Below are 27,718 nucleotides of genomic sequence, written 5' to 3'. Positions count from 1 at the left end.
ATACCATATTCCAGTTTTATGTGATCATAGAATCTTAGAATTGAAAGTGATCTTATAGACTGTTTTTAAAACTCAGTCTTCTGTGCATTCCATGTTAAGAATTCCTTGCAATTAATCTGAAAATAATTTATGCTAGTTGACCTGATTTCCTGTGTAGGGACAGGAAAAACTTGTACTTTTAGAACTTAAATAAACAATTCCTACTGCTTATTTCTGACAAAATTAGTTCTATCAAAGGAAGCCTTCTTTCCTTTTAAATTTTAACGGGCAAAAATGCATCAAACTTTTTTCATGGATTTGGATTCAGTTTGTCAGCGTTTTTGCTCTAAGATTATAATTCTAAATATTGATCGTTATAGACTTTAATATGTATATGGCTAATTTATTTACTAGTACAAAGTGATATGTGAAGTGTTCAATTTAGCCCCAAAATACGAAGACAAACGCTTTAATTATATCAATAGATATTGTACTGATTAGTCTTTTAAAACTTGCTTAAGTATAAATTTATCCAGGTATGTTGGCACTGCTGTCAAGAAGAGTGTAAGATGGATTGCCTGTTTATGTTGACGCAGAACTGGCCACTTTATTCCTGCCTCTGGTGACACTTTTCTAACATGAATTCAGTCTGGTTTCTCACAAAGAGCAAGAGATTCAGGTTTTCTCCATGCTGCCTAAAGAGAATTATGAGTGCAAGGCTAGTACCTAGACTTTGAGTCCCAGATATACTGATTCTTTTACTCTTCTTGGATACCCAGTGTGGGTTTTGCCAAGTACCATGGGTCAGTTGATAAGATATATATATATATATATATATATATATATATATATATATATATATACTGTTGCTGATACGTTATATATATTACAGAAGATTCCTAGTCTGTGGACAGACGTTTAAGGTAACCATCCATGCATGAGCCTGCGTCTTAAAAATTGCATTTATCTTGACACGATTAGGCCTAATTCCTATGGTGAATCAGCCCTGACAGATTAATTTCTCAGTATGCCAAGATTTGGCTTAAATCTTTCCTTTTAAGTAGTCTTTGGACAGCATGGTTTTCATGTTTATTGTACTTCTCACTTTGGATCATCAAGACACTGAAAATTATTCACAAAATTGTGGAGAAGATTTTGTTTTTAATTTTCTGGGACTCTGGGAATAATACTAGACTACAGTTACCCCTTCAAACATTATTGCACTTATTTTGTGGTTCCCAAACAAATACATGTTAAGTTAGAAAAATATTGAGCCCACTTCCAATAGTCCTCTTGTAACAAAACCTCATACAACAAACCAGATGCCAAGTCCATATATCAGTTAAATACCTCATATGGCTGATCATGCTCTAACATTAGACAGGCCTCTGAAAATAAAGAGTTCAGGTTAGAATTGTAAAATTGCTTCATTCAGATGCTCTCAGCTTTTAGGAGGTGCTGTCAGGGGAGCCAAAGAAATTGTGAATCGCAACTCACGTGTGAAAGAATGGTTACGATCACTGTCACTGAGCAACCCAGAAGTAGCTGTTTAACATCCATCCTTACCTTTTCATTGTATTCACAGAATTGGGAGTAGTTTTATGTTTTAGTCATTTAGCTAGGGAGCATATGCTTTAATGTAATTAGGTAATCAAAATGCTTTTGTTAGCTTTCTGAAACTTTAATTCATCTTTAAATTTACTCGTCATAAGCTCAGATTGCTTCTTTGTCTTTGTGAAGTATCTGAAATGGCATTTTCATGGAATCACTTTGGATTCATGTGTGTAGACCTTGACGCCGATATACCAGAATTCTCTATCTGACTGTTCTGCCCATCCATAAGTTGCAGTGCAATGTTGTTTGTTAGAGGCTTGGTTGACTGAATTTGAATATACACACAAAGCAAAGAATGCAGCTTCTCCGAAGCTGGGGGTTGAATATACTCCTTGCCGTAGTTCTCTTCCCTCTTAAAGTTGTTCTTTCATATTCAGTTTGTTTAATTTGGTGTTTAAAGCTACAGTTACAGATGCTGCATGGTAGCTGGTTTTTTAAAACAATTTAATATGTTTATTAACTTCTTTGGCTTGACTCTTTTGGGGGAAAATGAAGGGTGGGAAAAAATGGGCAAGAAAACGGTAATTCTTAAAATATGAGGTTTTGGGGAAACTGCTGAGCTGAAGTTTTATACAAATCTGACTTGAGTGTTTTTCTCTTCATTTGCTGTGCTTGTGTAAACAGTGTGACACCATCGCCACAACAGGTTCGGGTTTGTCCTCCCCGTATGCTACCTGAAGATGGAGCTAATCCTTCCTCCGCTCGTGGCATTTTGTCGCTTATCCAGTCTTCCACTCGTAGGGCTTGCCAGCAGATCCTGGATGTGCTGGATGAAAGCCGCAGGTGATCGGCCCTCAGTGACTCGCGCCAACTTTACCGCCTGTCTTTCGGCTCCTCATGAGTGGACTGTGGTGTCTTCCTTTTATGTTCGCGCCTTTGTCTCTTTCTCAGATGCAGCGGTTTAAAACAGCTTGCTTTCCTTTCTTTTAATTTGAAATTATTGTCCAAAATTCACATTTCACAAGGTTTTGTTAGCTTCTCTTCAGTCAGGGAGGGAATTCAGTTAATAACTAATTATACACGGGAAGTATAATGGTTTTTTTCCCAAGACTTTGTTGACCTGTTTTAAGTACCTGATTCCATTTTGGGATATGCTGAGGGGTACTTTTGGATTGAGTGTGCGATGTTGGACTGAACTGTACTCATTTTCTTCAGTAAGTCTTTTGATTCACTCATTTATGTTACTAATGTGGTTGGATTAGGAAGCAAATCTGAGACGCTATCAGTGTAGCTGCCAGGACGTTTTTTTTCTTTCCTCTTAGCTAGGGATTTCCAGGCCTGTACTGAAAATCCCAGGTGCTTTTGTCTTTTTAATGCTGATTTTTTTCAGTATGGATAGTGTATCTAACTTTCGAACATCTCCAAGTAAAATCATTAGTAGTGTATACTTAGACTTGTTCATTCAAATAAATTTTTTGCCATTATTTCAAATACTTTTTTCTCCTTGCTTCATTACTAGATGATGTTTTAAAAAGATGGAATTTGGGAGCTTTTTTGGCATAGTATGAGAAAGGTACAGTCAGTTTCAACTCTAAACATTTTATGTAGTAAGTCTGTGAGTCAGTGTTTGAATTTTCATGATCATTTTTTTACACTGTTAATTTTGCATTTTGAAGAATTCCCAATAAATTTAGCTGGCCCTTCCAGTAAACCTTTTTTCTTACTTTAGGAACTGGTATGTCTTATGACTTGCTCTGAACAAACTTTTTCTTATTAAGTGCTTTTGACCCTCACATAAACCCCTGGTGTTTCACCTCCTGCTGCTCGACTAGTGTTTCTGACCCTTCGCAGGGCTCCCATACGTGTGGGTCCAAGGACTTAAAGCTGTACCAGAAAGAGCATAAAAGAGAAAACTCACGGCAGGGGGAAAATTATATATACATCTATGTATATATGTATTCCTGTATAGGTGTGTATGCATGTGTGGGTTTAAAACCCAAAGGTTTAGAGGCCCTCTTATCTCTTTGAAGCTTCAAGGACTATCTTAGAATATTTGGAGCCTGTAAGAAGCATCATGGTTCAGAAGAAAAAACATGGATCGAGGGAGGGGGTCAGATTTAATCTTGATCCACCCCACTGCACAGCTAGCTACATGATGGCCTTGGGCAAATTGCTTAGCTTCTCTGGGCCTCATTTTCTTCATCTATTTTTTAAAAAGAAGGGTAATACTAATATTAACCTAGTTTTCTGGATTCTTATGAGGAATCGTCCCCCTTCTCCTGCCTTTATTTAAGATATAGGGATAATGGACTCAAATTCTTTATTTAGTGTCATGGGAGATCCTTAAAAAGATATTGAATATAAAGTACCTGGCACCTGACTAATATTTCCAAAGCCCTGTTTTCTCCTCCCTCCTTAACATAGATTTATTCTTCACCAGGTATCCTCTTTAACTTTTTAATTAAAATAGGTCCTTAGAAGAGACTGGATTATTAGGTCAAATTATATCATATCAAATGCTATTATAGTGAAAATATCTGAATGAGAAAGATGTTTATAAATCCTATATAGATTAAATAATAGCTAGATGACAAAGCCCCAGTACGTTAAAATTATTTGTCCCATCCCCCTACATATACACAGTTCAGTGCAGTATATGGAAAAATAGTTGGATTTTTTTACTCCTTAATGGAAAAATTTTGCCTCAAGCTCACAAGTACAAAAATCTTACTAATTATAAAATTTACTTTGTATTATTTTATTTATAAAAAACTATTTTGAGCTTTAAGTGATTTTTTTTAATTGTAGTAAATTGATAACAAAAATTCCCTTTTCTGGGAAGGAAGTATCTTTTCTTATTCACTTAAATGAGATTTTTAAAATTCATAAAGTAGTTGTATTAATAATCCTTTGCTCCTGGATACACACCTTGGAGCCTGGAGGATTAGATTCTCATTAGTGTTATTGGATGCTTTCAGTTTTGAAAGTTTTTTTTTTCCCCCATTGCACTGAAATCTCTTATGATCAAATGTTCAGCAGGATTTAATCAGAGCTGTAAGTGCCAAATCAATTTTTATTTCTACTACGAGAACTGTCTAGCATGACTTACCAGATACAAGAAATAGGAATGTGAAATTTGGATAATGTTCTATTTGCATGACTATAACATAATGCTGCTTATAAAGTTTTAAGTGCTTTTATGTTCCTTGCTCTGTACATCATTTTTTTTTTCCTTTCTGCTTTTTATTCCTGGCTGTTACGCTAATGCAATATCTTATCTTTGGTCTTAAGCCATCACATTAGGTATAGTTAAATTAAGTTAGAACTGTTTGACAGAAAGAAAGAAAAAACCTGTCTGCCTGTTTTATTATCATAAAATAATGCATTTTCACAGTTGTTTGGCATAAGAACTGTTTTTAGTTTATACTTTGAGGGACACTGTTGAAAGGTTTATGTATTTTTGTTTTCTCATCTTGAGAACTTACATGATCGAAAACCAAGTTCATCTGAAAACAAAGTTAAATCCTAGGTATACATTAGAAAAGTTTATTTACATAGGTCAGTGCTGTGCATTTGGAAAACTGAGGTGTCAAAAATTTACCAGAACACCTGGGACAAGCACCAGGTGTGTTCTTTGTATTTAAAATGATGTTTAGTCCTTGCTAGTTATGAAATGCTCATGTCTTCTGACACCTGCTAGAGCTCCGTATCTCACTCGCCAATGCAAAATATTAACGTTTTTAAAAAGAAACTTAGTCCCTATGAAAGAACATTATTTAAGTATTGACAGATTAGTCATGTTCAGCATGCTTAAGTTTTACTTTCAGAAGGAGCTAGAGGGACTTCCCTGGCGGTCCAGTGGTTAAGACTCCACGCTTCCACTGCAGGGGGCGAGGGTTCGATCCCTGGTCAGGGAACTAAGATCCCACATGCTGCGTGGCATGACCCAAAAAAAAGGGGGGGGGTGATTATTTCTTTAACAGATTATACTAACTTTGAATGAAAAGATTAAGAAACCAGTATGTAAATAATTTATATTTTTTGCAGGTATCCATATAAATATATTACTAGGAAGACTTAGAAATTCAAAGTTGCAGTTGAAACAGTGTTTGTTACTTATCATTTTTAAATTTAAATTTTTAATTTTTAAAATATTCATATAATTCCTGATACATCCAAACTGTTTACTCACTGTAGAAGTTTCCAGTTTTTTTTAGCAAAGAAACATATTCTACTAAGTCAGACCATTTATTTACTCAAAAATGTCAGTATACAAGTTAATGCGGGAACTTGTAGAGCCTTGAATCTCATTCCCTTTTGCCACTTTAATTACAAAACATATTTTCAAACTTAAAAAGATTTTTTAATGTATTAAGTCATATTTACAGTAGAAAGTGATACTTGAAGTTTTAACTTTGCCAAATACCTCTCTAATTTACTTTTATATTATATGTGTCAATTGCCAGTGTGAGAAGACAAAATGAAATACGTTGTGAAAGGTAACTGTATTATTTTCTGGCTCTGCATTATAAAAGGGAAATCTCTGTGGTGGAATATGTTGAATATGGCAGATCCTTTTGAGCAGTGTATGATTTTTTTTAAAAAAGCTTTAGGTAACACAAAGCGCTGGCTTCATTTTTTACCTTTCTTATAGTGTAGGACTGTAGTTAAGTAAGTTTTCCTAATGTCACAGAATAAATTAATTAGTAGGATGGGATGAGTTAAAAACCTGTCTCAAGCATATGTAATTTTTCACTGTTCTTTAGCCAACAAAATAGAAGTCTAACATCTGACCCAAAAGTCTCTTATCCTGTAGGCTCTGGAAAATTTCTTTAAGCACCAGTAGTGCCTTTAGGAAACATACAAGCTAAACATTAAAATTTTCTTGTATAAATTGACCTGACATAAAATAGTGATTTGTGTTATAACCAAAATTGTACAGCTGTGCCAACTTGCAGGAAAAAAATAGTGCATTTGCTACTAAATGTTTACTGTAAGAATTGTCTTGATACTTAAATTCAGGCAAAACCTGATCAGTCTGTAGAGTAGGAGACATTCAAAATAGAATGTAATAATTCTTCAAATCCTTATATGGGTTCTATACCCCAGTCTCCTTTCTCTGGTTATAAATATTGCTGATTACTTTTTGGGGAATTGACCAGTGACCACATAGAGCTTTTGTTTTCTGATTTAAAAAAATAAACTAAAATTTATTGGAAAGGTTACTGCTTACCTAGGTAGAGAACTAATTGTCCTCTAGAATCAAAGTATGTACTCGGTGAAAATCCAGTGCACCTTAGTCTTCATTTCCAGCAGTCCTGTATGTCGCTTCTGGTTGTCTCTCAAGGTCAGACTCACATATTTGATTGCACTTCCTGTAATGTGCTGCAGTATGCCCCTCAAAGCATGTCCCTGATCTCCTTAGCTCCAGAACTGAGGCTTGCAGTTTTCCTCTTGAGAGCTGAGGGTTTGAATGAGACACAGCTATATTAAGGTATCAGGCACTAAGCAAAATTAATGAGGTGGGAGGCAAGGAATTGTGAGAAATGGGAGTTTCTTGAAATTTTTCGTTTTTGAGATAGAGCTTTGATATAAGATGAGCAACCATGATGATTCAGGTGCTACTAACCAGTTCTTGACATGCTTCTAAAGTTGCTGGTGATTTTTTTTCCAACTAGAAGAGAGAAATTACACATTTTGAACAGAGTTGTCCTCTGTCTTGAATTTCATAAATCAGAATATAAACACCAAAAAAATTATATGCTGGTGCTATTTTGTTATGAAAACGTAGGTTCCTTTGTTTTTTACCACATTGTAAGATATTAAACTTATAAAAATCATAAAATGGAGGACAGTGAGACAAAGATATTTGAAGTGTTTGAAATATATTGTATTGAAACATACAAACATATTTGACATTTATTTGTCTTATTTTTGTCTTATTTTTGCTTTTATCTTGTTACTCTCTGGTTCCTGATTCTGTCTTGTGCCTTCTCCCGCAAAAACCTGCCTTAGACCTGTGTTGCGTGGTGGGTCTGCTGCCGCCACCTCTAACCCTCATCATGACAACGCCAGGTAAACTTTGAGACTTTGTAATTACCAGGGTAAAGAGTTGACTGAACGTGTAGTTTGCAGGACGTAATGCATGTAGTAGCCACGCCTTTTTATTATAGCTTGAATCTCTACAGCTTTTCTCTATGAGTACATCCTGTTTTTCTCTGAGAACAGTGAGTCTGATCATTCATGACATTTGGCCAAAAGAGTATAAAGAAAAATAGTTGCGATACATGATCATGGGGACATCAGAGACAGGGAATTTAAACATGGTTTTAATAGCTTATAGGCGATCATGCTAAAACACAGAAAAAATAATCTTAAACCTTGTTTTATGTGCATCATTTTAATTGTTGCCTGAGGTTCTGTCCAGCATTTCCTTTTTAGTTGTTAATTGTCTAATGTCACTTTCAGTGTGTAGATAAATGTATCTGTAAAGCATCGTCTTAAATTGGGGGAAATCTGCATTGGTATGGTAACCTGAGAAGTTAAATGTTTAGAAAGAGAATTTAGTTTTAAGAATTTTTGTCATCTGTTGATTAAGCTTTTCTCTCTTATTTTTGTCCCTTTCACACTTTCAGATATGCTTAGCCTGAGTAGTTATTTCTTCCTGTCATGCACAAGGACAGATAAAATGGCACATACGAATACGAATACTTCAAGGTTCTCAGGTGCCAAAATCTCATTTCCCAACTTGTAGGGTTAAAAAAAAAAAAAAAAGATGGTTGGTATTTACAGATACCATTTCTGTAATTTTTTCAGAGCCAACTTTATTTATTTTAAGCAGAAATGGATTATCTGTAGCAGTAAATTTAAACTGGCAGCATTATTTCTATGATGAGAGGAAGCAAGCTGGCACGTTCATTTTTAGGCGGGAAAAGAGGGAAATATTGGTTTCTCATTAATACTAAATTCAGGTTAGAAAATTGAAAAGCATGTCCTTAGGGGTCCCTTTCCACTCTGCTGACTTGTTTCTTTTTACAATATTAACTCAGTCCGTTTTAAGTTTTTCCTTGTGTATTTCTTGTAAGTTTGTGATCCTTTTATTTTTCTGTGAAAGTATTTTCAGGCAGTGATCTGACTTAAATTTCTTACAGAGCTTTTAGCTCTGATCAATACAGGTTTTAGTTTTAAGTCAGATTACACAGGTAAAGTCTTTTGTCATATCCTTAGATTTCTTAGCAAATGAAGATTTCCTTTACAGATATTTAAAACCTTAGTTCAGGATCTAAATTGTGGGGAGTCCCTTTCAGTTATACTTCATCCTCTCTTTTCAGTCTGGGTCCCTTTACCTTTGAAGCAATTGCTTCTACTGTTTGATTTTTTTCCCCCCAATTATTTATCTCATGTATGACCTCACAGAAATAGGAGAGTTTTATTTTGAGGATAAAGTGTAGAGAATAAGAATCTTCAACCCTTATTTTTTCCACTAATTGTTTAAGAATTCTGCTTAATGTTCAAAGGAATAATTAACTCAGATGTTTGTAAAGCCATAGTTCTTAGCACCTACTAACTTAGTAGCTAACTTCTCTATCTGATGTCGTTAACCTCGGTATTCCAGTATATTTGCTCTGTTCCCATGAAGGAAGGGGCAGATTAGGAGAAAGCAAGTTAATTTAACCATAAAAAGAACATTTAGAGATTGTTCTAGATTATCTAAAGTCAGTACATACCATCTGTCATTGGAACTGCAACCTATGTAATTAAAATCAGTGTTCAGAAGGATGACACTGCAGGATTATACAATTAAAAATTGTTTTACATTATTTATTAAAGTATTTCTGAATTATTTTCAGTGGCATTTGTAACAAAAGGATTTTCTGGATAGACTTGTCTTTAACGTGTCTGGATGAAAAATATAATTCTCTTCATATACCTTTGTGTGGTAATATGCTTTTTATAATAGGGACTTGCTTGAAATATTAAAAATATCAATATTACGCTCCATGTGCCAACTCTGTAGATTACATAGGAGTAACTTTTAAATTCGGTTTATTTATAATCCACTCATTTGGAAAAGTTAATGTGTCATTTTACTGAAATAACCATACAGGGTTAAAATAGTAAGGATATAAATATACGAGGTGAATTATATGGTATGTGAATTGTATCTTAATTAAAATATATTTTAAAAGTGGAAATCTGGGCAAAGAGGAATAATAGCATTTGTGTGCATTTGTATCTCAGAAGTTTATTGTCATTCATTTAAAAATCAGTGTGCCTTTAGAAGTAACTGCATTTGAACAAGAAATACTTTTTAATGTTTCTCTAGGGTTTGTCTTAGTGGCTTTCCAGTATTATTTTATACACCGCTTCTTAATTATAGTATTTAAATTCTGGATCTGAATGTAGTGACAGGATGTATTCAGGTGATTTTATAATTGCTTCTGTGGAGACACAGTTGAGAATAAGTAATTGGAAATAAGAAGTGAAGAGTGGAAATGGCAAGAGACGAGACCCTGAGAGGAGGAGGAGAAATAAAGCAGGATCAGAGTCTTCCTTTTTCAGCTGGAGTTTGTTTACTTTGTGTTCCCTGCCGCGAGTCTCAGCAGGGACTTCTGAGGAACCACATACAGACATCAGATGGTGGGAGAATTGTATTTCGTTACATGCTAGCATAGCAGCTCTCAAATCTTTTCAGCCAGGTATCCTTTTTAACACTGCCAGTCCCTCTGAGTTGAAAAGTGTCTCCTTATTTATGTCTTTAGTCAGGGTTTCTTCTCTTTCTCAAACTTTCAGGACACCTTCCTAGTATTGTAGGTAGTTGTTACGCTAAGCTCTTTCCTTTCCTTTATTAGTACCCGTTCAGATTGGTAAATATTTTAGTAATTTGTACTGTTAGATACCGGTCTTTTTAACAGTTCTCTGAGCATTACACAATATATTACATGATTTGACTTGCCAGGTACTTTTAGTTCTATTCTAATATTAAATCATATTTTTATTTCTTGTCTGCTAGGTATGGCATTTCAAATATAGATACAACGACTGAAGGAACCTCAGATGACATGACTGTTGTAGATGCAGCTTCATTAAGACGACAGGTATTTAATGTACCAAATATCATATAATCCTAAATTATATTCATATAATACTCAAAGTGGTAGTTCCTAACATTTTATCATTTTCTGTCCAGTGGAACCCATGGATTAAAATATTTTATCTATCAAACTATTTATTAAACCATAATTGACTTTCCCATTTTGATTAAAGACATATTAAACCACTATTTACATGTTTTGATCAGCATAAAGCAGTATTAACCAAAATGGATTGATGTAATTCTAGCCAATAACACAGAATCCTAACATTTTAAGCAAACCAGTGCATCCATAAATTGCTCTGAAGCTGAGATGACCCTTCACAGTTGGAGCAAGGGGCCTGGGCCTTTTAACCCCATCACAGACCAGTCGGTGAATGCATGCTGCCTTCATAAGGGAGCATGAACTTGGGCAAGGCAGTTGTTCAGCCCAGGGCTATTCACAGTAGGGACCAACAGCCGAGGACAGTGCCATCAACCAGTGACACCCCTAACAGGTAGCGAAGTAGCCTTTTAGTCCTGAAGGGCATGGGTGGCAGGTCACAGGGCCCACTACAGCAGGTTAATTATTGGGATCCTTTTAGTAACTCAGAGAAGGCATAAAACAGTTAAAGCAGGTTAAAGATGAAAAACTGAAGCTGAGGGCTTCCCTGGTGGCGCAGTGGTTAAGAATCCACCTACCAATGCAGGGGATATGGGTTCGAGCCCTGGTCCAGGAAGATCCCACATGCCGCGGAGCAACTAAGCCCGTGCACCACAACTACTGAACCCACGTGCCACAACTACTGAAGCCCGTGTGCCTAGAGCCCGTGCTCCGCAACAAGAAAAGCCACCGCAATGAGAAGCCCGCTTGCAGCAACGAAGACCCAACACAGCCAAAAATAAATAAAATAAATAAATTTATTTTTAAAAAAAAACTGAAGCTGAGTGACAGAAGCTCATAAGAGAAGAGAATTTAAGTGAATTTAAGCTGTCGTGGGTAACATTTTTTCTATATATATGAAACTCTTCATGTTTGTAATAATTCTTTTTACAAATTAAACTACTTTATAAGAATCTGATTGCGTCATGCATTAAAGCTTCTGTTCATTTTTTGATGTTGTTTTTTACTTAGATAATCAAACTAAATAGACGTCTACAACTTCTGGAAGAGGAGAACAAAGAACGTGCTAAAAGAGAAATGGTCATGTATTCAATTACTGTAGCATTCTGGCTGCTTAATAGCTGGCTCTGGTTTCGCCGCTAGAGGTAACCTCAACTTTCAAAAATATTGTCTCAACAGCTGGAAATATAAAGAATTTGCAAACTTCTTTATTTCTGTCTTTGCATTGTATGCCGTTTTACAATCCCCACCCTGAAAATGTATTTCTCCCAGAAAGGATGGGGGAAAGACTTATATTTGCAGAAGTAAAGGTATATCCTGTCACTCGACTGTATTTAGTTTTAACCAGTTCTGCCGTAACACCTACTTAAAATTCTCCCTTTGCATGTTTTGTAAATAGGACCTAGTTTGTTTGTTGTTTTGTTTTGTTTTGTTTTTGCCTCATCAATCTGCACGGCTAAGTCGGTGAATGGGAGAGAAAAAAGTGTACAGAAAATGGATTTAGAGAAGTGTCTGTAAAGGAAAAATAATACTTTATATTGTCCTGTTTCTCAAACACTGTTAGATTAAACAGTTTAGTTAATAGACGTTTTTGCATACACATTTCAACATTAACACTACTGAAGTCATGGTCTGGTGTCAGATTTAATAAACACTAGTCACCTTATGTTTCAGGATCACCTTCAATAAAATAATTCCTAACATTTTCAGCAGTTTAAGATGTGGGCAAAATGTGCATTTTTATTTTTATTTTAGTTTTGCAGATGGTTTTCTATAAAGTACATTTTTACTAAGTCCATGTGTGAATGATTTAAAAAACTACAGAATAAGGTACAAATGTAGTGTATTTAATAAACTGTCAACCAAAGCTATATTTGTGTATCAAAAGATTTTATTTCATCATATTGTGCTGTGAGCTATATTCCATATTATGTTTCTTTATATGCACCTAAGTTTTCCTGGCTCTGGAGCAAGTAAAGCAATTAATGACTTGGCAGGTAGCAAGAACCCACTTGCTTCCTTTCAGATCTTCATCCTGGTAGTGGTAGGCGCTGGTTTTGTTACAGCTGTTTTTGTAATTTGTAGTGTCTATAAAGTGGTTCAGATAAAAATACCTTCAGTTGTGTTGCTTTTTCCATTGTATTTAGCTGATGTACTAAATCTGATGAGATTAAATGAATCAATGAAACCAAGTGCTGGGAGCCTTTAGTTCCCAAACTTTTTTTTTTCCTTTTTTTGTTTCAGAAATGGATAGAATTTTACTTAGGTGCAGTATTCTCCATCCATCTTCAGTATCTTTCTACCAAGGCAGTGAGTTTTGAGAAAGGCAATTAGGGGAAATTCCTTAGATGTAGTTATATTGAACTGTTCTATTCTTGCTTCTCTCCTGTCCTTCCAAAAAAAAAAAAAAAAAAAATACTTGGAGGAAGGATTCTTTTCTTTAATTCCTAGGGTTTATCATGAGTTTGGTGACAATTTTTTTTACCCATGCAAGTCTTCTGACTTTTATAATATCCTAATGATGTCATTAATTATATTCTATCTTTATATGTATATCTCAAGGTAATTTCTGTGAATAATTGAAACTACAAAAATGATTCAAAAAACAATGGATAAGGGCTTCCCTGGTGGCACAGTGGTTGAGAATCTACCTGCCAATGCAGGGGACACGGGTACAAGCCCTGGTCCGGGAAGATCCCACATGCCGTGTAACTAAGCCCGTGCGCCACCACTACTGAGCCTGGGCTCTAGAGCCCGTGAACCACAACTACTGAGCCCACAAGCCACAACTACTGAAACCCGCCCGCCTAGAGCCCGTGCTCTGCAACAAGAGAAGCCACTGCAATGAGAAGCCCACGCACTGCAACGAGGAGGAACCCCCACTCGCCGCAACTAGAGAAGGCGCGCGCGCAGCAACAAACACCCAATGCAGCCAAAAATAAATAAACTAAATTAAAAAAATATGTATAGTGGATATAGTTGACACCTCTTTTGTTGGGCAGGCATGAAAAGGATTGATTCCATAAAAGTCAAAAATGAACATGAGCAGGAATTCCAGGAGATAAGCACAAAAGCTATTTTTCTCCCTATTGACTTTTACCAAACACTGGAGACCTAGAACTTTCTCTCTTAATGGCTGTGCAGGGGTAGGAGATATAATTACATGTCTTCTTAGGCAGGCACTAGCTATAACGGGAGACTCCTGCATGAAACTCTAACCCAAAAAAACTACACCCTCAGTGAAAGGGTAAATGAGAAATCAACTTAGCATCCAAAAGGGGACAACAAAGAAACATGTCTTCACCTTGTCACAGATCTAAAAACAAAAGAGCTTGAGTCTCTCTAACTCCAAAATCAAGTCCAGCTACGCCAGCCTCCCTTCCCTAGAAGTCATTTTTCATCATTGTAAGAAAGTGGTTTAGGAGTTGAGAGGAACAGATTCACTCCTGGTCAGAATGGTCAGGAAATACTTCTTAGATACTTGAGCTGAACCTTGAAATAAATACATGATTTCAACAAGCAGAGAATGAAGAAAAGATTCCAGATGCAGGGAACAGTGGAAGAAAAGCATCCAGTCAGGGCCAGTGACAGAGTAATCAACCTACCATCCTCACTAGTGCCATACAACTAAGTAGCAAGTACAAGTGTAGCAAGTACATTGTGCCACTACTTTCGGAACTCTGTTTAAAGGTTGGGTGTTTTTCACTTCTAGGAATACTTGTTGAAGCATTTGCTGGTTATTGACACTTTAAGGGATAATATTATGAAAATATATTTGCAAGAGAGCTTTCCTTCTTTTCCTGCATGAATGTCTGTTATCCAGCTTCTTGATCATATTTGACACTGAAATTGAACTTTTTCTGGCCTCAAGTTTGGAAAAATGTAACTACCGTAACTTGTTCTTTTACTTACAATGTATTATCGTGTCAGTAAGTAGAGACTCGTGTGTGCACAGCACTGACCTCAGTAGTAAGCGGTTATAGCAGATGCACCACAAGCCCTGCTCTTAAGGAACTGACAGATTAATGGAGGAGGAGGGAAATAAGGCTTATTAAAGAATTGATTATAAAAATAATGTTATGAAGGAGAAGGTATTTGAGATATATGCCCAAGAACAGGGAGAGAGTGTTTCAGATGGTGGATGCAGTAAAAAAATAATAATAAAAGTATAGATTCCAAAGTGAGATTGAACATGGGAATGGAAGTCAGAAATAAAAAACAATGAGCTTTGTAAATGACTAGGTGCATGTTGTATGTGTGTGTGTGTGGGGGGGGGCGTGTATAGATGTGCATTTGTAAGTTTAGGTACCGGGATAGACATGGCATGTCCCCAAAAGCCACCTCACCACAAGTGGCCCGTCGGCTTTAGGCATTTAATCCAAGGCTGCAGTTTCCACAAGACCAAAGTTGCAAAGAACTAACTTGCCAGCTATTTCAGCTGATTGTGCTACTGCCAACCATCCTTTCTTTTGCCCTCTGAAATGAGAGGCTCACGTCTCTGTTCATGACCCTGTAGAAAACTGGGGTCATCTCTCACCCATTTCCAGGCTAATGAAGATTATATGCACTGACTTGTTCAGTCAAATACAGTGAGCTGTCGTGTTTATTTTGCTTGTGTTTTAATTTTGTGGCTCTTGGCAGTTTGACATTCATTTAGTAAGCGTTGAGTCTTGGCTGAAAGCTGAGTACTAAAGATAGGATTAATTCATTCAACAAAATATTCGTAGTGGCCCTACTTTGTATCGGGCACGGTACTTGGTACTGACTCTACCGGGAGTGAATAAAAGAAACATACCCCTGTACCCATGCAGCTTATGGTCTTATGGGGGAGAGTGAAATTTAAGAAACAAGTACACATTAAAATGCTATTGCCATTGTGATAAGTAGTGTAAATCAGCAGTCCCCAACCTTTTTGGCACCAGGGACCGGTTTCGTGGAAGACGTTTTTTCCACGGGGTAGTGGGGGATTGTTCAGGCGGAAATGAGAGCGATGGGGAGCAGAGGATTCTGAAGCTCTGCTCGCTTGCCCACTGCTCTCCTTCTGTGTGGCCCGGGTCCTAACAGGCTGTGGACCGCTGCCGGTCCGCAGCCCGGGGGTTGGGGACCCCTGCTGTAAATGAAAGAACTCTAAAGGAGAGAGTAAAGGGAAGCCTGCCTTCCATTAGGCTGTTAGGGAAAGCCTCTGGGAAAAAGTGATAACTTGTGCTGAAGTCTGAAAGGTGAAGAGGATTTAGCCAGAGCTTAGGTGGGAGTGGGAGGTGGGAGCTGGCCCGAGAAGAGGCCTCGCTGAGGACCTGAAGAAGGAAAGAGCTAATGAATAAATGGATGAGAAGGACATGGTCCCTGTTCTCTTAAATTGTCTTAAAGTGATGGATTTATAAACAAAAATATTTACGTTACATTGTGACAGGTATGATAATCGTGGTTTGGGTAAGTGCTAACTTAGTTTGTTGAAATCATGCACTCTGGGAAGGCTTTCTCAAGTAGTAGATTTTTAAGCTAGACCTTAAGGATAAATAGGTATTTATAGGAGCATAGGAAGAAGGTCTTTATACAGTAAATGGGTTCAGAAAAAAATGCCTATAAGTTCTTGATGTTACTGATTGGGGGGAGGGGGACAGCTATACTATATGTATTGTAAATTATTTCTAAAATCTTAAGCCCAGTGAATATAAATAATTGAAATAAAAAGCAGGAATGATCATATTCAGAAAATTGTAGATTTTGAGTTTTGTCTATTTTATAACATTTTAATATGGTAGATACACTGTTTCGTTTTCCTGTCTTAAAGTTTGGCATATATATAAGCCAGATTTCGAAAGACTGATTTTTTTCCCCTAGGTATTTATTATTTTTTAATTATTGTGAAAAATGCGAACATAGGAAAATTGAAGAGTGTAATGAATTGCCATATGCCTATCACCTAAATGTAACGTTTTTCAGTTGCTTCATTTTTTAGCTGAAATGTCTTAAAAACATGACATTTTCCCCCAAACACATAAATATGCATTTCTGAAAAATAAGGACATTTTCCTACATAGCCATAAAACCATCATCAGGCATAAAAAAACTAACAGTAAGCCCTTAATATTACCTAAACCAGTCCTTGTACAGGTTCCCCCAGTTATCCCCAACGAGGTTCACGTAATCTATTTGGTTGAATCATGTCTATCTCTTTGCTCTCTTAATCTAGAATAGTTCCCTCCACCCATCCAACCTTTTATTTTTCTTATACTACATTTTCTTGTTGAAAACAGGACTATTGTCTGTTTACTGTCCCACCTTTTGAATTTGTCTGAATAATGTCCTCTTCCCCTGGATTTTCTGTAAGCTGAATTAGGTCTAAAAACTTGATTGTATTTAGATTACTGTTCACACTTGAGTAACTCAGGGGTTAGGGGCGCCAACTTTCCACGCGGTCAGAAATCCACATGTAACTTTTGGTTGGCCCTCCATATCCTCGGTTTCTCTGTATCCAGGACTGCACCCACAGATTCAACCAGCTGCAGATCGTGTAGTACTCTAGTATTTACTCTTGGAAGAAATCTGCATTATAAGTGGACCTGCACGGTTCAAACCCGTGTTGTTCAAGGGTCAACTGTATATATTTAACCTTTTTTTAAGTATAAAGAAATGCAATATAAAGGTCCCGTACTTTGGCTTCCAGTATAACTTCTGTTCCTGCTTACCCTCCTCCCTCCCTTCCTTTCTCCACATACGAGAACATAGTTAGAAAATCCGAATAGTACAGAAGTACAGAAAGACACAAAACAAATTGAAAGCTTCTCTCCACTTTTCCCCAAAGTCAACCACTGATATTTTTCTTTCTATATGAAAATGTGCATTTACCAACATGCTTAAGTGTGAAAGCTTGACTTGTTTTTTAAGTACATCAAAGGTGACTTTAAAAACAACCTTTGGATTAAACTGACTCACCCACAGCTTTCTAGATAATGTTCCATTATTGAATTTCTAAAAGCATGTCTTTTAAATGTCATTCTGAAATGGTTCAAACTAGTATTTCCATTTTATTATTATTAAACTACACAATTCGGTTTCTTCGCTTAGAGACTCCTCCACACAGACAGCCAAGGAAGCCGATGAGTATCTGACTGAGCCCAAACAGGATCTCAAGAATGCCCACAAGCAGTAGACCTAAAAATACTGAGAAATGGATAATCCTATGTTTGTTTTCTGTAGAATTGAAGTGTAAGCTGTATGTTCTCCGGTTACTGGCTGTTGTGTTGTTGATGGAGGGGTTATTGAAATCCGTAGGAGAAACACAAGAGTCGTCAAAGAACCACTGCAGGTTGAAGGATTCTGGATGAATGGCACTGAACAAAATGAAAGAAATGATAAAGATAAGATATTCAGGAATACCACTGACCATCTAAAGAATGCAGCATTGTGCCTAGAAAAGGACATGTATAGTAAAACAAAGTGCTTTTGAAACATCGTGCCCAGAAACTATAGCTAAGATGAGGGTTTCTGAGCATGTGCTGTTGTACTCTTAACAGTTGTAAAACGTTGACATATATCTCATCACTCAACAAGCATCTACAGAGGATCTACTCTTAGATTGAACTGTATGAAATATTCTGTGTCTGAAAGGGTTGAATATTAACAGTTTCCTGTGGTCGCACCTATTCATGCAGGCGCTCTTCTACTGGCTAAAGAAACTAAAACGAGCTCCCCCGTTCTCGGAGCTCAGTTCTTAGTGCAAAACTGCTGTGTTGCGTCTGTTCTTAAACCAGATGTACAATTTTTACTCACAAAGGACATTTCAAATACGTCTGGTTAAAACCTTGTTGTAACAAGGTATGGAGAATGAGAAACTTTTAGCCCTAACACATCTGTCCTGACATGATTTATCTTTGGTTTTCTACAGTAGGACTAAGTATTCTTAGAGAGTTTGCATTTCTGGATACGAGCAACTGATGTGCAGCCTGGGAAGAACAGTATGTCAGCACGTGGGATATGAGTATGCTTTTTGCAGTTTGCAGCAAACGTAGGGTCACTCTTCTGTAACTGTTTACTCTCCGTAACTGTCTGTCTCCCCAACTAGAGTGGGAATACCTTGATGCTGTGACCTCCAGCTTGGCCTGGCGCCTGGTACATGGTGAGTAGCCATGCACTGAGGACTGAATGTGTATAGCGTGTGTGGTTGAAATCTCTAATTTTCTACTCCAGCTCTACCAGTAAAAGGAGTTCTTTGGATTTTGATCCACAACAACTGTGGTATGCAAATTTTGAGAGGTTTTTCTTTTTTAATGCAGCGAGATAAGGAAAAAGGAAAAAATTTTTTTCATGTAACTACAAAAGTGAATTCTAGTTATTTTCTGTACTGAACAATATATAGGTAATGAATGAATTAGGTTGTTCTTTTCTTCCAGTTTTACAAATTGTGCCTAGATTCAGGCACAGAACCATCTTACAAGACTGAAATGAGCCATTTCCATGTAACTCTTCAGCATTATTTGTTACTCTGTGAGTTAAACTTTTGATTCATTGTCATGCTGACTGTGTTTCTGTTATGTTTGCATGATTCCATTGGCTGCTGCTTTGTTTCTTTCTTAAGGCTTATAGGTAAGCCTCTAGATTTTTTTTACTTATTGTGTTTTTATTCAGTTTATCAAGTATAAAGGTAATATATGCTTAGAGCTTACAATTATTTTTTTAATATTTATTTATTTATTTTGGCTGCGCCAGGTCTTAGCTGCAGTGCACAGCATCTTCGTTGTGGCACGTGGGATCTTTAGTTGCGGCATGCAGACTTCTTAGTTGGGACATGCATGAGGGATCTAGTTCCCCGACCAGGGATCAAACCCGGGCCCCCAGCCTTGGGGGCACAGAGTCTTACCCACTGGACCACTGGGGAAGTCCCAGGGTTTACAAATTAAATTAGATCAGAAGTGGAGAAAGTCAGTGCTCCCTTCCCTCCCCAGGGCATCCTCCATTACCATTCTCCAAAGATGAAATTTAAGTTTTTGGTGTATATTTCCAGAAATTTTTTATATACATGCACGTATGCTGCCGTAGATTTTTAAAAGACAAGGATAATCCACCTAAGTCAACTACTCATTTTAGACAAGACCATACCCAAAGCATTCTGAGTGCAGTGATTCCTCCATTTCTCTGCGATTGGGATTAATGTGCTAAATCCCTAAGAATCTGTCCCACGCGAGATAACATGGCACTGGGTCGACACCACACTATTCTAACCTAACGAGCTGCAGCTGTGTAAGACAGCAAACGGTTACTCACGTTAAGTTTTCAAATGAAAATTCACAACTGGAAGTTCTGTTGCCTTGAGAGTTACAAATGAGAGGGCCCTCCGCAAGAGCCTGGATGGACACCGTCAGGCAGTATGCAGCTCCAATGACTGTGATCACATTCAGAAGTGATGAAAGAAACATCTGAAAAATAAAGTAGGTACATTTGCACATGTTGTTACATGTTCCCGGTCTGTTTCAAGTTTCAGCAGCATATGCAGTCTTTGTCATCAACTGCTGCCATTCTACTGACACCTTACAGTCCTAGATCTTAAGATCACAGTTTGATTAGGTGTGACTTTCACAAGAAGGCAGAGGGCAAAGTGCCTGCCATTTCATTAGACTTGCTAAAAGATCATTGGTCTTGCCACTGTTTCTGAAAAACCTGAACTCTTAGCTCTACGGGAACCTTGTCTATTTCAACGGACCACTACAGTGCGTCAGGAACAAAGATAGACTGTAAATAACTAGCAAAGTAACTATAATCCTATATAAATACCAAATGTCAGGAAAAGGTAATTTAAAAAATAAATCGAACTCATGGCTATAAATATGTACCCTTTTAAACAGTGGCTCTCACCCCTGGGAGCACATGAGAATCACTTAAGGTGCTTTTGAAAGATACTAATGCAGAATCTCAGGGGGGCCACCAGGCATTGGTATTTTTAAGATTTTCCCCAGGTGATTCTATTGTTCCCATCAGGCTGAGAACCATTGCTTTAAAACCTCAAGCTCAGTCAGGAATATTTACTGTGATTTCTTATTTATTGATCTACCTGCTTCCTTAAAGAATTATGAGAGCCCTCAGTGTTACTTCATAACAATGTTCATGGCATAAATAGTCTGAAGACTGGGAATTTTGGAGTCTGATGGATTTGGATACAAACCTACCTAGTAACTGTGCTACACTGGCAGGTTATATGCTTTCTCTGAGGATCAATTTCTCAGTCAATAAAACAGATCATAAAATGTATGGGTTTTCAGAAAAATAAGGTAGCGCATTTGAAAATGTTCTGAGTATAGTGAGAGAAGGTTAATAAATATGAATTTCCTTTACTTTTAACATAGTTACAGTTTTATACATACCAAATGTTTGAAAAAATAAGTGCTGTCTCCTTTAACTTAACTGGATAAGGACAATTAACGTTCTGCTCCTAGTAGTAAACCAGTCTTTCACATGCATAAGAGAACTGAGGATACTTTTTCCCTAAGTATTTTATACACACCACAAAAGTAACAAGTATATGAGTATTATGAAATTGATTACAGCCCTGAGTGCAGACTTATAAATCTTTCTTTGAAAACTTTTAGACTGAAACCGAAGGTTGAGGAGAGGTCTGAAAGCTCGCTCCAAAACTAAATTTTTATGGGAAAACAAAAAGAGAAACTTGACACTTTCAGCATTATCATATAAATTATTCTAAATAACATGTTTCTAGGACCAGCCCTGCCACTGGAGCCACACGGTGATTCAGGAGATGCTGACGCCTCGGCGGCTTTGCTGAGATGCCGGTAACTGCTTATGCACCAGACCAGCTGTGCTGTGCTCACCCCGGTTTTGTTATTGCAGCATGCTCTTTTCCTCGCTGCTAAGGACATTGTTGTTGCTGGAATGACCTGGAAATTACATCAACAGGAACAAAGAATATTATTACTTCTCATCAGATGATAAAGCAATAATCTTCACTTTCTACTTGCCAGCAGTTGTGGGAAGCCAAGAGGCTTAAGAGAATAAAAAGGAGATGTGGCAGTGTCCTTCATCTTGTGACCCTTATGATCCCCATTTGGACCATAAAGATTAAAAAGGGGGAAAGGATGGGGGATTTCAGTATAGCAATTTCAAACTCTTCCATCTACATTTTTACTTTGAGTCCTCATTAGAGAGACTTGGATTTTAAATAGAGTAAGTTATTTATTCATTATTTTGGAAGGAATGTTTCTGAAGGAATGGTTGCATCATCCAAAATTCACTTTTTTTTTTTTTTTTTTTTACTATAATCTGCAACCACTTACCCAATTTCCCCAAAATAGTGTGAATTAATCTGGCAAGCATTCAGAAAGGAAATTGATGGTTTTGTCTGCCTGGCAGTTGGGAACTAAGAATTCTGTCACCACCCTTCTCCCACTTCCCTAACTTTCCTCTCACTCCCAGGGTCACCACCAGCTCAGTAGTTTCCAAAACTTATGATTTGAGAATTACTTTTAGTTCTACATTCTCCTTTCTACTCCTGTATCCATGGTATGGAATGATCTCACTTCACACTGATGTTTAGAAATCCTGTATTACATTCTGTGTCAAGGGAACACATATGGCTGGGGAAAGCTGTAAGAAATGATGCCATGTTCTCAGAACTTAGGTTAAAATTTCTACTAATAACTAGTCAGCAGCTATAACTAGAAATTCTTCATGAAAGAAGTTTTGTATCGTTGAAGGGTTGAATGTCGATTACTTCCTTACACTTAATATATTTTAGCCATAAGTTTTTTGCCATCTCAGCGCAGCTGCCCTTGAGTAGTTCTCTTTCTGTCTCCTCCCACTCTTGTTTTCTAACATTTTACTGAGTTCTGACAACATACCAGGCACTGTTACAGGTGCTATACGTGTTTTAGTTCATTCACAGCCTCGTAAAAATCCTATGAGGTAGGTGCCAATTATCCCCATTTTACTGGGTTGGAAAACTGAGGCACAGAAAGCTTGAGTAACTTGCCTAAGAAAGTGGAAGAGTTGGGAGTCAAAGTTGGGCATTAGGGTTCCAGAGCCCAGACTCAACCACTATTCCAATCACACTGGCCAATTCTAGCAATTCTCTGTTCCTTCATAGAGCTTGCTCATTCTCATCTTCCCCACCACCATCACCCCCCTCACTCATCTCATTGTCCTCCTCCTAACTGCTCCTTCCCCAGTCCATTTTTCCAAGACCATGTCCACCTTTGTCCTTTCAGAGCAGGTCTCGGATTGAGCAGCCTTACAAGGCAGCTTTCCTGACAAACTTCACCCCACTCTGACCATGTGCTGACTCCATGTCATGTATGGAAAACACTTTGTACTGTTATCAAGCTTTGCTTACATACTGCCTAGCCATTCAAGGCATAGCTGAGAGCCCAGAAGAAAAGGGAAAAGAAATTTACCCAAATAGGTGTCAGTGTTCATGGGCTAAATTTCTTGTGTTATAAGTGATACTGCCTTCTGAGCTTAAGGAACAAATCATTTAGAACAGGAACTGGCAAACTGGCCCACTCCCTCTTTTTTATAAACTTTTATGAAAACAGGCATGCCCATTCACTTATTATCCATGCTGCTTTGGCACACCAGCAGTAGAGTTGAATTGTGAGAGAGACTGGCTCACAGAGCCTAAAATATTCACTACCTGGCTTTTCACAGAAAAAAACGTGTTAACCCCTGATTTAGAAAATTAATTAATCTGTTAAAGTTAGAGCAACATTAAATTATAATTAAAATGGATAAATCATTCCATTTTCCTTATTCATGTAAATTAAACTCTGCTAACTTTCTTGAAGATTAATTTATTTCAGAGATGCTGAAAGAGATACTTTCATAGTTCCCTTCTCTTGCAAAGGGATTTTATAAAGTAATAATAGCTTATCATGTATGAATCCTCACCTGGTTGACTTCATGGCATGTTGACACATCTTTGTTACATCATTATGGGTAACTTGATAACTCTGTATTTTAACCATTTTGCCCATTCAGAGCTTTGGAAATTAGAGGGGCTCTTTATAGGATGAACATTAAAATGTGAAAGTGTGTGTGTGTGTGTGTGTGTGTGTGACTGAATTATAAGTCTTCCAGATAATCTGCACAAATAAGTAATCTTGAGAATAATCTTTCTCTTCAATTCCTAAGCACATTTGAATGCATAAGAGTTTTTGTGGAACTTTTTCTTGATAGTCGTTTATTTTTATAAAGAAAAGAAGTAGCACTGTTTATTTTTCCTTAGAGAAACCCATATTTTCATCCAGTTTTAGAAATAAGGCATATGATTTCATAAGTGAAGTACAGTAGAGCTTTAGACCATTACAACTCTGATAGAATTCAAACTTTTAGGATTCCTCTAAGTACTTGAACATGAAAGTAACAATCAAAACAATGGCTCATTATATAAAATCTATTTTGAAAATTTTTGTTAGGCCTAATATTTTCTAATGTAACGTTCAACAATTTCTTCTCTGTTAAGATTTTAATAATTGGTGAATTATTACACAATAAGTGAACTCAGTAAATAGGCATGATTAATATTAGGCTTACAACTAATCTATAAAATAAAATGGCCTTTATTTTTTAGAGGAAACATTTCAAGGAAACGTTTCAAGTCGTTTTTTCAGGACTTGGAAAAAGAATGTGTATTGATTTTTCCACTTAGCAGATAATAGGTGAAGGTAATTACATAACATTTTTACTCTTAGTCATGGTTTCAAAGATGAAAAGGTTCACCTCTGTTTTGGGTAAATCATAAAACCATAAAATAACTGTATTTTATGAAGTAATCAGTAATGAATTCCATAGTTTTTATTGTTAACTACTTCCTGCAAAATTCCCTGTTTTTGAAACAATACTAATTTAAAATGCTACAGATTAGAAAGATTTCAAGAACTGTGACAAAAATGCTTATCACGACAGTGATTTCTTCTTCATTAACTTTTCTGTGTATTTACAAGTATATTGAGAGTTCAGTGTTTTGAACTAAGTCAGTATTTTGATAGATGTAAAGGACACAATTTCCTTTGAAAAAAGATATTCTTCCACATTCTATATATAGCCAAGGATCAAGAAAATAACCTTTCTATCACCCACCTATTTGCTTGTGAGCCTAGTCTAGAGTTTGAGGCTCTATCTATAAAATGTCTATTGAAGTTTTCAAAGAGTTGTTTGATACTTTGAAGATATTCCACAATACCGAGTAATAGTAATGTGCCGTGATACCAGCACATTGTTAATATTTATTGAGGTGATAAAGCAAACTTAATCCTGGAACAAGAAAGTCCGGGCTTCCCTGGTGGTGCAGTGGTTGAGAGTCCGCCTGCCGATGCAGGGGACACGGGTTCGTGCCCCGGTCCGGGAAGATCCCACATGCCACGGAGCAGCTGGGCCCGTGAGCCATGGCCGCTGAGCCTGTGCGTCCGGAGCCTGTGCTCCGCAACAGGAGAGGCCACAACAGTGAGTGGCCCGCGTACAGCAAAAAAGTCCAGATTCTCAGAAACGATTTCATATTTATATAAATTTTCCATGCTTCAGTTTCCTGGTCACAAGTTTATGGGTTAAGTTATAGATCTTGTCTTTCCCCTTTGTCAGCCTGAGACAGGTGATGAGGATTATGGTGCTAATACTGGTGGAAAACAGCTTTGGAGTCAGATAAATCTGTAATTGGGTTTCACACCTACTGTGTGACCTTGTTAACATTCTTAACCTTCTGTTTGATGGTCTGTTAAAATAATGTTAATAACTATTCAGCCAGATTATTATAGCATTTAAATAAGATAGTGTAATGTATGAACCCAGAGGTTAGCACTTAACAGTAGTCTCTCTGTTTCATATATAATGACCCACGAGTGTTTTCATGTTAAGTCTGGAGATGAGACTAGAGTAAGACTAGAAGCAATAACTGATCATCATTGTAACACATATACACACACACACATACATCCAAACAAAGGCGCATTTCTCCGGCATTAATGAGACCGCAAGTGGGTGTTATAGCACCCAAGTGGTATAACAAAAACAAGGCTCTTGAATGCTGAGTTTTCAAACTTCAATTACATCCCCATTTGACTGATATGGAAACAAAATCACAGGATAAATGATTTGCTAACAGTAGTATATTGGAGACACAACCAGAATATCTCAATATTCTGTCATGTCTGAAAACAGGATTTATTGCTCTACACAATGGGTACCACCCAGGCCTACTGCATCAGAATTCCCAGGAGAAGGTCTGTGAATCTACATGTATTACAAGTGCCTCGGGTGACTTATGATCAAGTGCATTGGGGAGTTCTGTCTTACACTGCTCTGCTGCAGATTTCGACAAAGATAGACCTATTAATAATTATCGCACATTAAACAAGCACCGTGATGTATGGGTTGTAAATAAGATCTGAGTCAAAACGTCCCTGAGGTCAGAAAGCCAGGGTTTCAAGTCCCAAACCTCTTGGGCCAACTCCCCCCGGTGCAGGCAATGCCATATTCATGCCTCACAATTAGCATCCAGGAGACTCATCGGGCATGGAATATTTCTTCCCCTTCCTATTGAGAACTGCCCACTTTTGCTGTATTCCCTGTGAATACTTAGAGCTGGTTTTGGCAAAGGAAAGCTGAGGGAATAAATTCAAGAAGTCCCGAACGCTAACTATGAAGCTTGGAAGAGCAGCCTTATATGTGAAGAAGTATGATATGTAATTACCCAACCAACTTCTATCAATATCTTATTATTTTTTGCCCAAGCTCCCTAGCCTGTACCACAGTTCATTTAAATTGTTGTTCTTCACTGATGCCAATAGAAATTAATACCATACCCACTGATCCTCACTATATCCTAAGCCAAGACATAGCTCACGGCAAGGCTGCAAGATGGTCTTTAGACCATCCTCAGTAAAATAGCTCCAAATCAAGTCAAATAAATTTCACTCACCATCAGACCTGCTCCAATAATCCCAGGGAACCACCATTCAAAGCAAGAGATGGGGTTTTTAAAAGTTTGGTCTTCCTCCACTAAGTTGACAATTAGAGGTATTGCATTGAGAGTTACTCCCAACAGAAGTAGAACCAGCAGGCTGAATCCATTGCAGGCTGTCCATCCTTCACAGCAGGTCATGGTCACCCCCTGGTTCAAGGAGAAACCCTGTCAGGGTGGCTGTTTTGTGGCACTGTGTTGCCTTTTATCCTGAGCTTTCTAGTTAAAGCTCAGCACTTATAAAAAAAAATTACAGAAATCAGTTCAGAGTCCAGTAGGGCAGGACATTATTATGAGGAGTATTGCAGGAAGTAAGGATGATTTTACATTACCATGGCGTGGGGAAGGTAGGTGGTAAAAAAAATCTATGGTTGCTACTAGATATATTTATGCATGAAAATCGGCAGATAAAAACAAAAAAAATGGGTTTAAGATACACTCTTCTAACATATTTTACATTATACCAGTATGCCATATAAAAAGTAAAAACAAGAATATCCAGTTAAGATAGCCTATTTTTCTTGTTGTATTGATATTATTACCAGCTGTGGAAGTTCCTTATTTTGAAATTGTTCAACAAGAAAATGAATATATATGAGATTGGAAGAAAACATTTTCTCTGCTGCAAATGTTCTTGATTAGTCAAAATGTTAGGGTTCAGTTTCAGGCTGTATGCTCACACACACAAAACAGGCTTTCTACTTCCTGGTCTCTACCCTATGAAGACTGACTGCTGGTCCTGTGTTTGTTTACTGTGAGATGCCTCTATATTCTCATAATAAATTACCCCCCTGTTAGTACTTTAAATGGGTTTCTTTTTTCTTTTTTTTGAAAACAAAACCAAAGTTACTGAAACCAAGGATAGAAAAGTATACAAATAACTTGCCATACTAAAATAGCAAAAGGAGTCAAGAAAACAGAAGGTTTCTATCAAGATGGGCAAAGAAGCAGGATTCCTCTCGGCTTTGGAAGATGGCTAGAATTTGACACAAAAAGATGGTCAGAAAGCTATTTCATGTACCACTGT

At 37.2% G+C, this 27,718-nt stretch overlaps 2 protein-coding genes across 12 annotated transcripts in view; one reads left to right on the top strand and one right to left on the bottom strand.

The window, feature by feature from the left end:
- The window catches only part of MFF (mitochondrial fission factor), a 41,251-nt gene extending 23,302 nt beyond the window's left edge, over window positions 1-17,949 (top strand). For 4 of the 11 annotated variants that reach the window (XM_060106057.1, XM_060106056.1, XM_060106055.1 and 1 more), the window contains 5 exons: window positions 2,218-2,376; window positions 6,000-6,032; window positions 7,549-7,608; window positions 10,547-10,631; window positions 11,742-12,435. In XM_060106057.1, the coding sequence (XP_059962040.1) occupies window positions 2,218-2,376; window positions 6,000-6,032; window positions 7,549-7,608; window positions 10,547-10,631; window positions 11,742-11,873 (469 nt within the window). In that variant the 3' untranslated portion in view covers window positions 11,874-12,435. Of the gene's footprint in view, window positions 1-2,217; window positions 2,377-5,999; window positions 6,033-7,548; window positions 7,609-10,546; window positions 10,632-11,316; window positions 11,633-11,741; window positions 12,436-13,292; window positions 16,330-17,930 lie in introns of those variants that run through there. The other 7 variants (XM_060106058.1, XM_060106053.1, XM_060106052.1 and 4 more) reach the window with 6 other exon arrangements.
- Window positions 17,773-26,832, bottom strand: TM4SF20 (transmembrane 4 L six family member 20). The gene is made up of 4 exons (XM_060106061.1): window positions 26,650-26,832; window positions 21,554-21,619; window positions 19,995-20,146; window positions 17,773-18,064 (listed from the first exon to the last, which is right to left on the bottom strand). The coding sequence occupies exons 1-4, from the start codon at window positions 26,830-26,832 to the stop codon at window positions 17,773-17,775; spliced, it is 693 nt and encodes a 230-aa protein (XP_059962044.1).
- Window positions 26,833-27,718: the final 886 nt, after the last annotated feature.

The sequence above is a fragment of the Mesoplodon densirostris genome, chromosome 8, assembly GCF_025265405.1.
Source record: "Mesoplodon densirostris isolate mMesDen1 chromosome 8, mMesDen1 primary haplotype, whole genome shotgun sequence".
Taxonomy (NCBI): domain Eukaryota; kingdom Metazoa; phylum Chordata; class Mammalia; order Artiodactyla; family Ziphiidae; genus Mesoplodon; species Mesoplodon densirostris.
The sequence above is the reverse complement of the archived record's forward strand: the minus strand, read 5'-3'. Positions and strand labels throughout refer to the sequence as shown.

Bases quoted from the DNA above. Each gene is read 5' to 3' on its own strand.
- TM4SF20 (XM_060106061.1), bottom strand. From the start codon at position 26,832: ATGACCTGCTGTGAAGGATGGACAGCCTGCAATGGATTCAGCCTGCTG. The intron at 21,620-26,649 runs GTGAGTGAAATT...TGTAATTTCCAG, and splicing joins TTATTGGAGCAGGTCTGATG to GTCATTCCAGCAACAACAAT. The intron at 20,147-21,553 runs GTGAGCACAGCA...TTTATTTTTCAG, and splicing joins GCTGCAATAACAAAACCGGG to ATGTTTCTTTCATCACTTCT.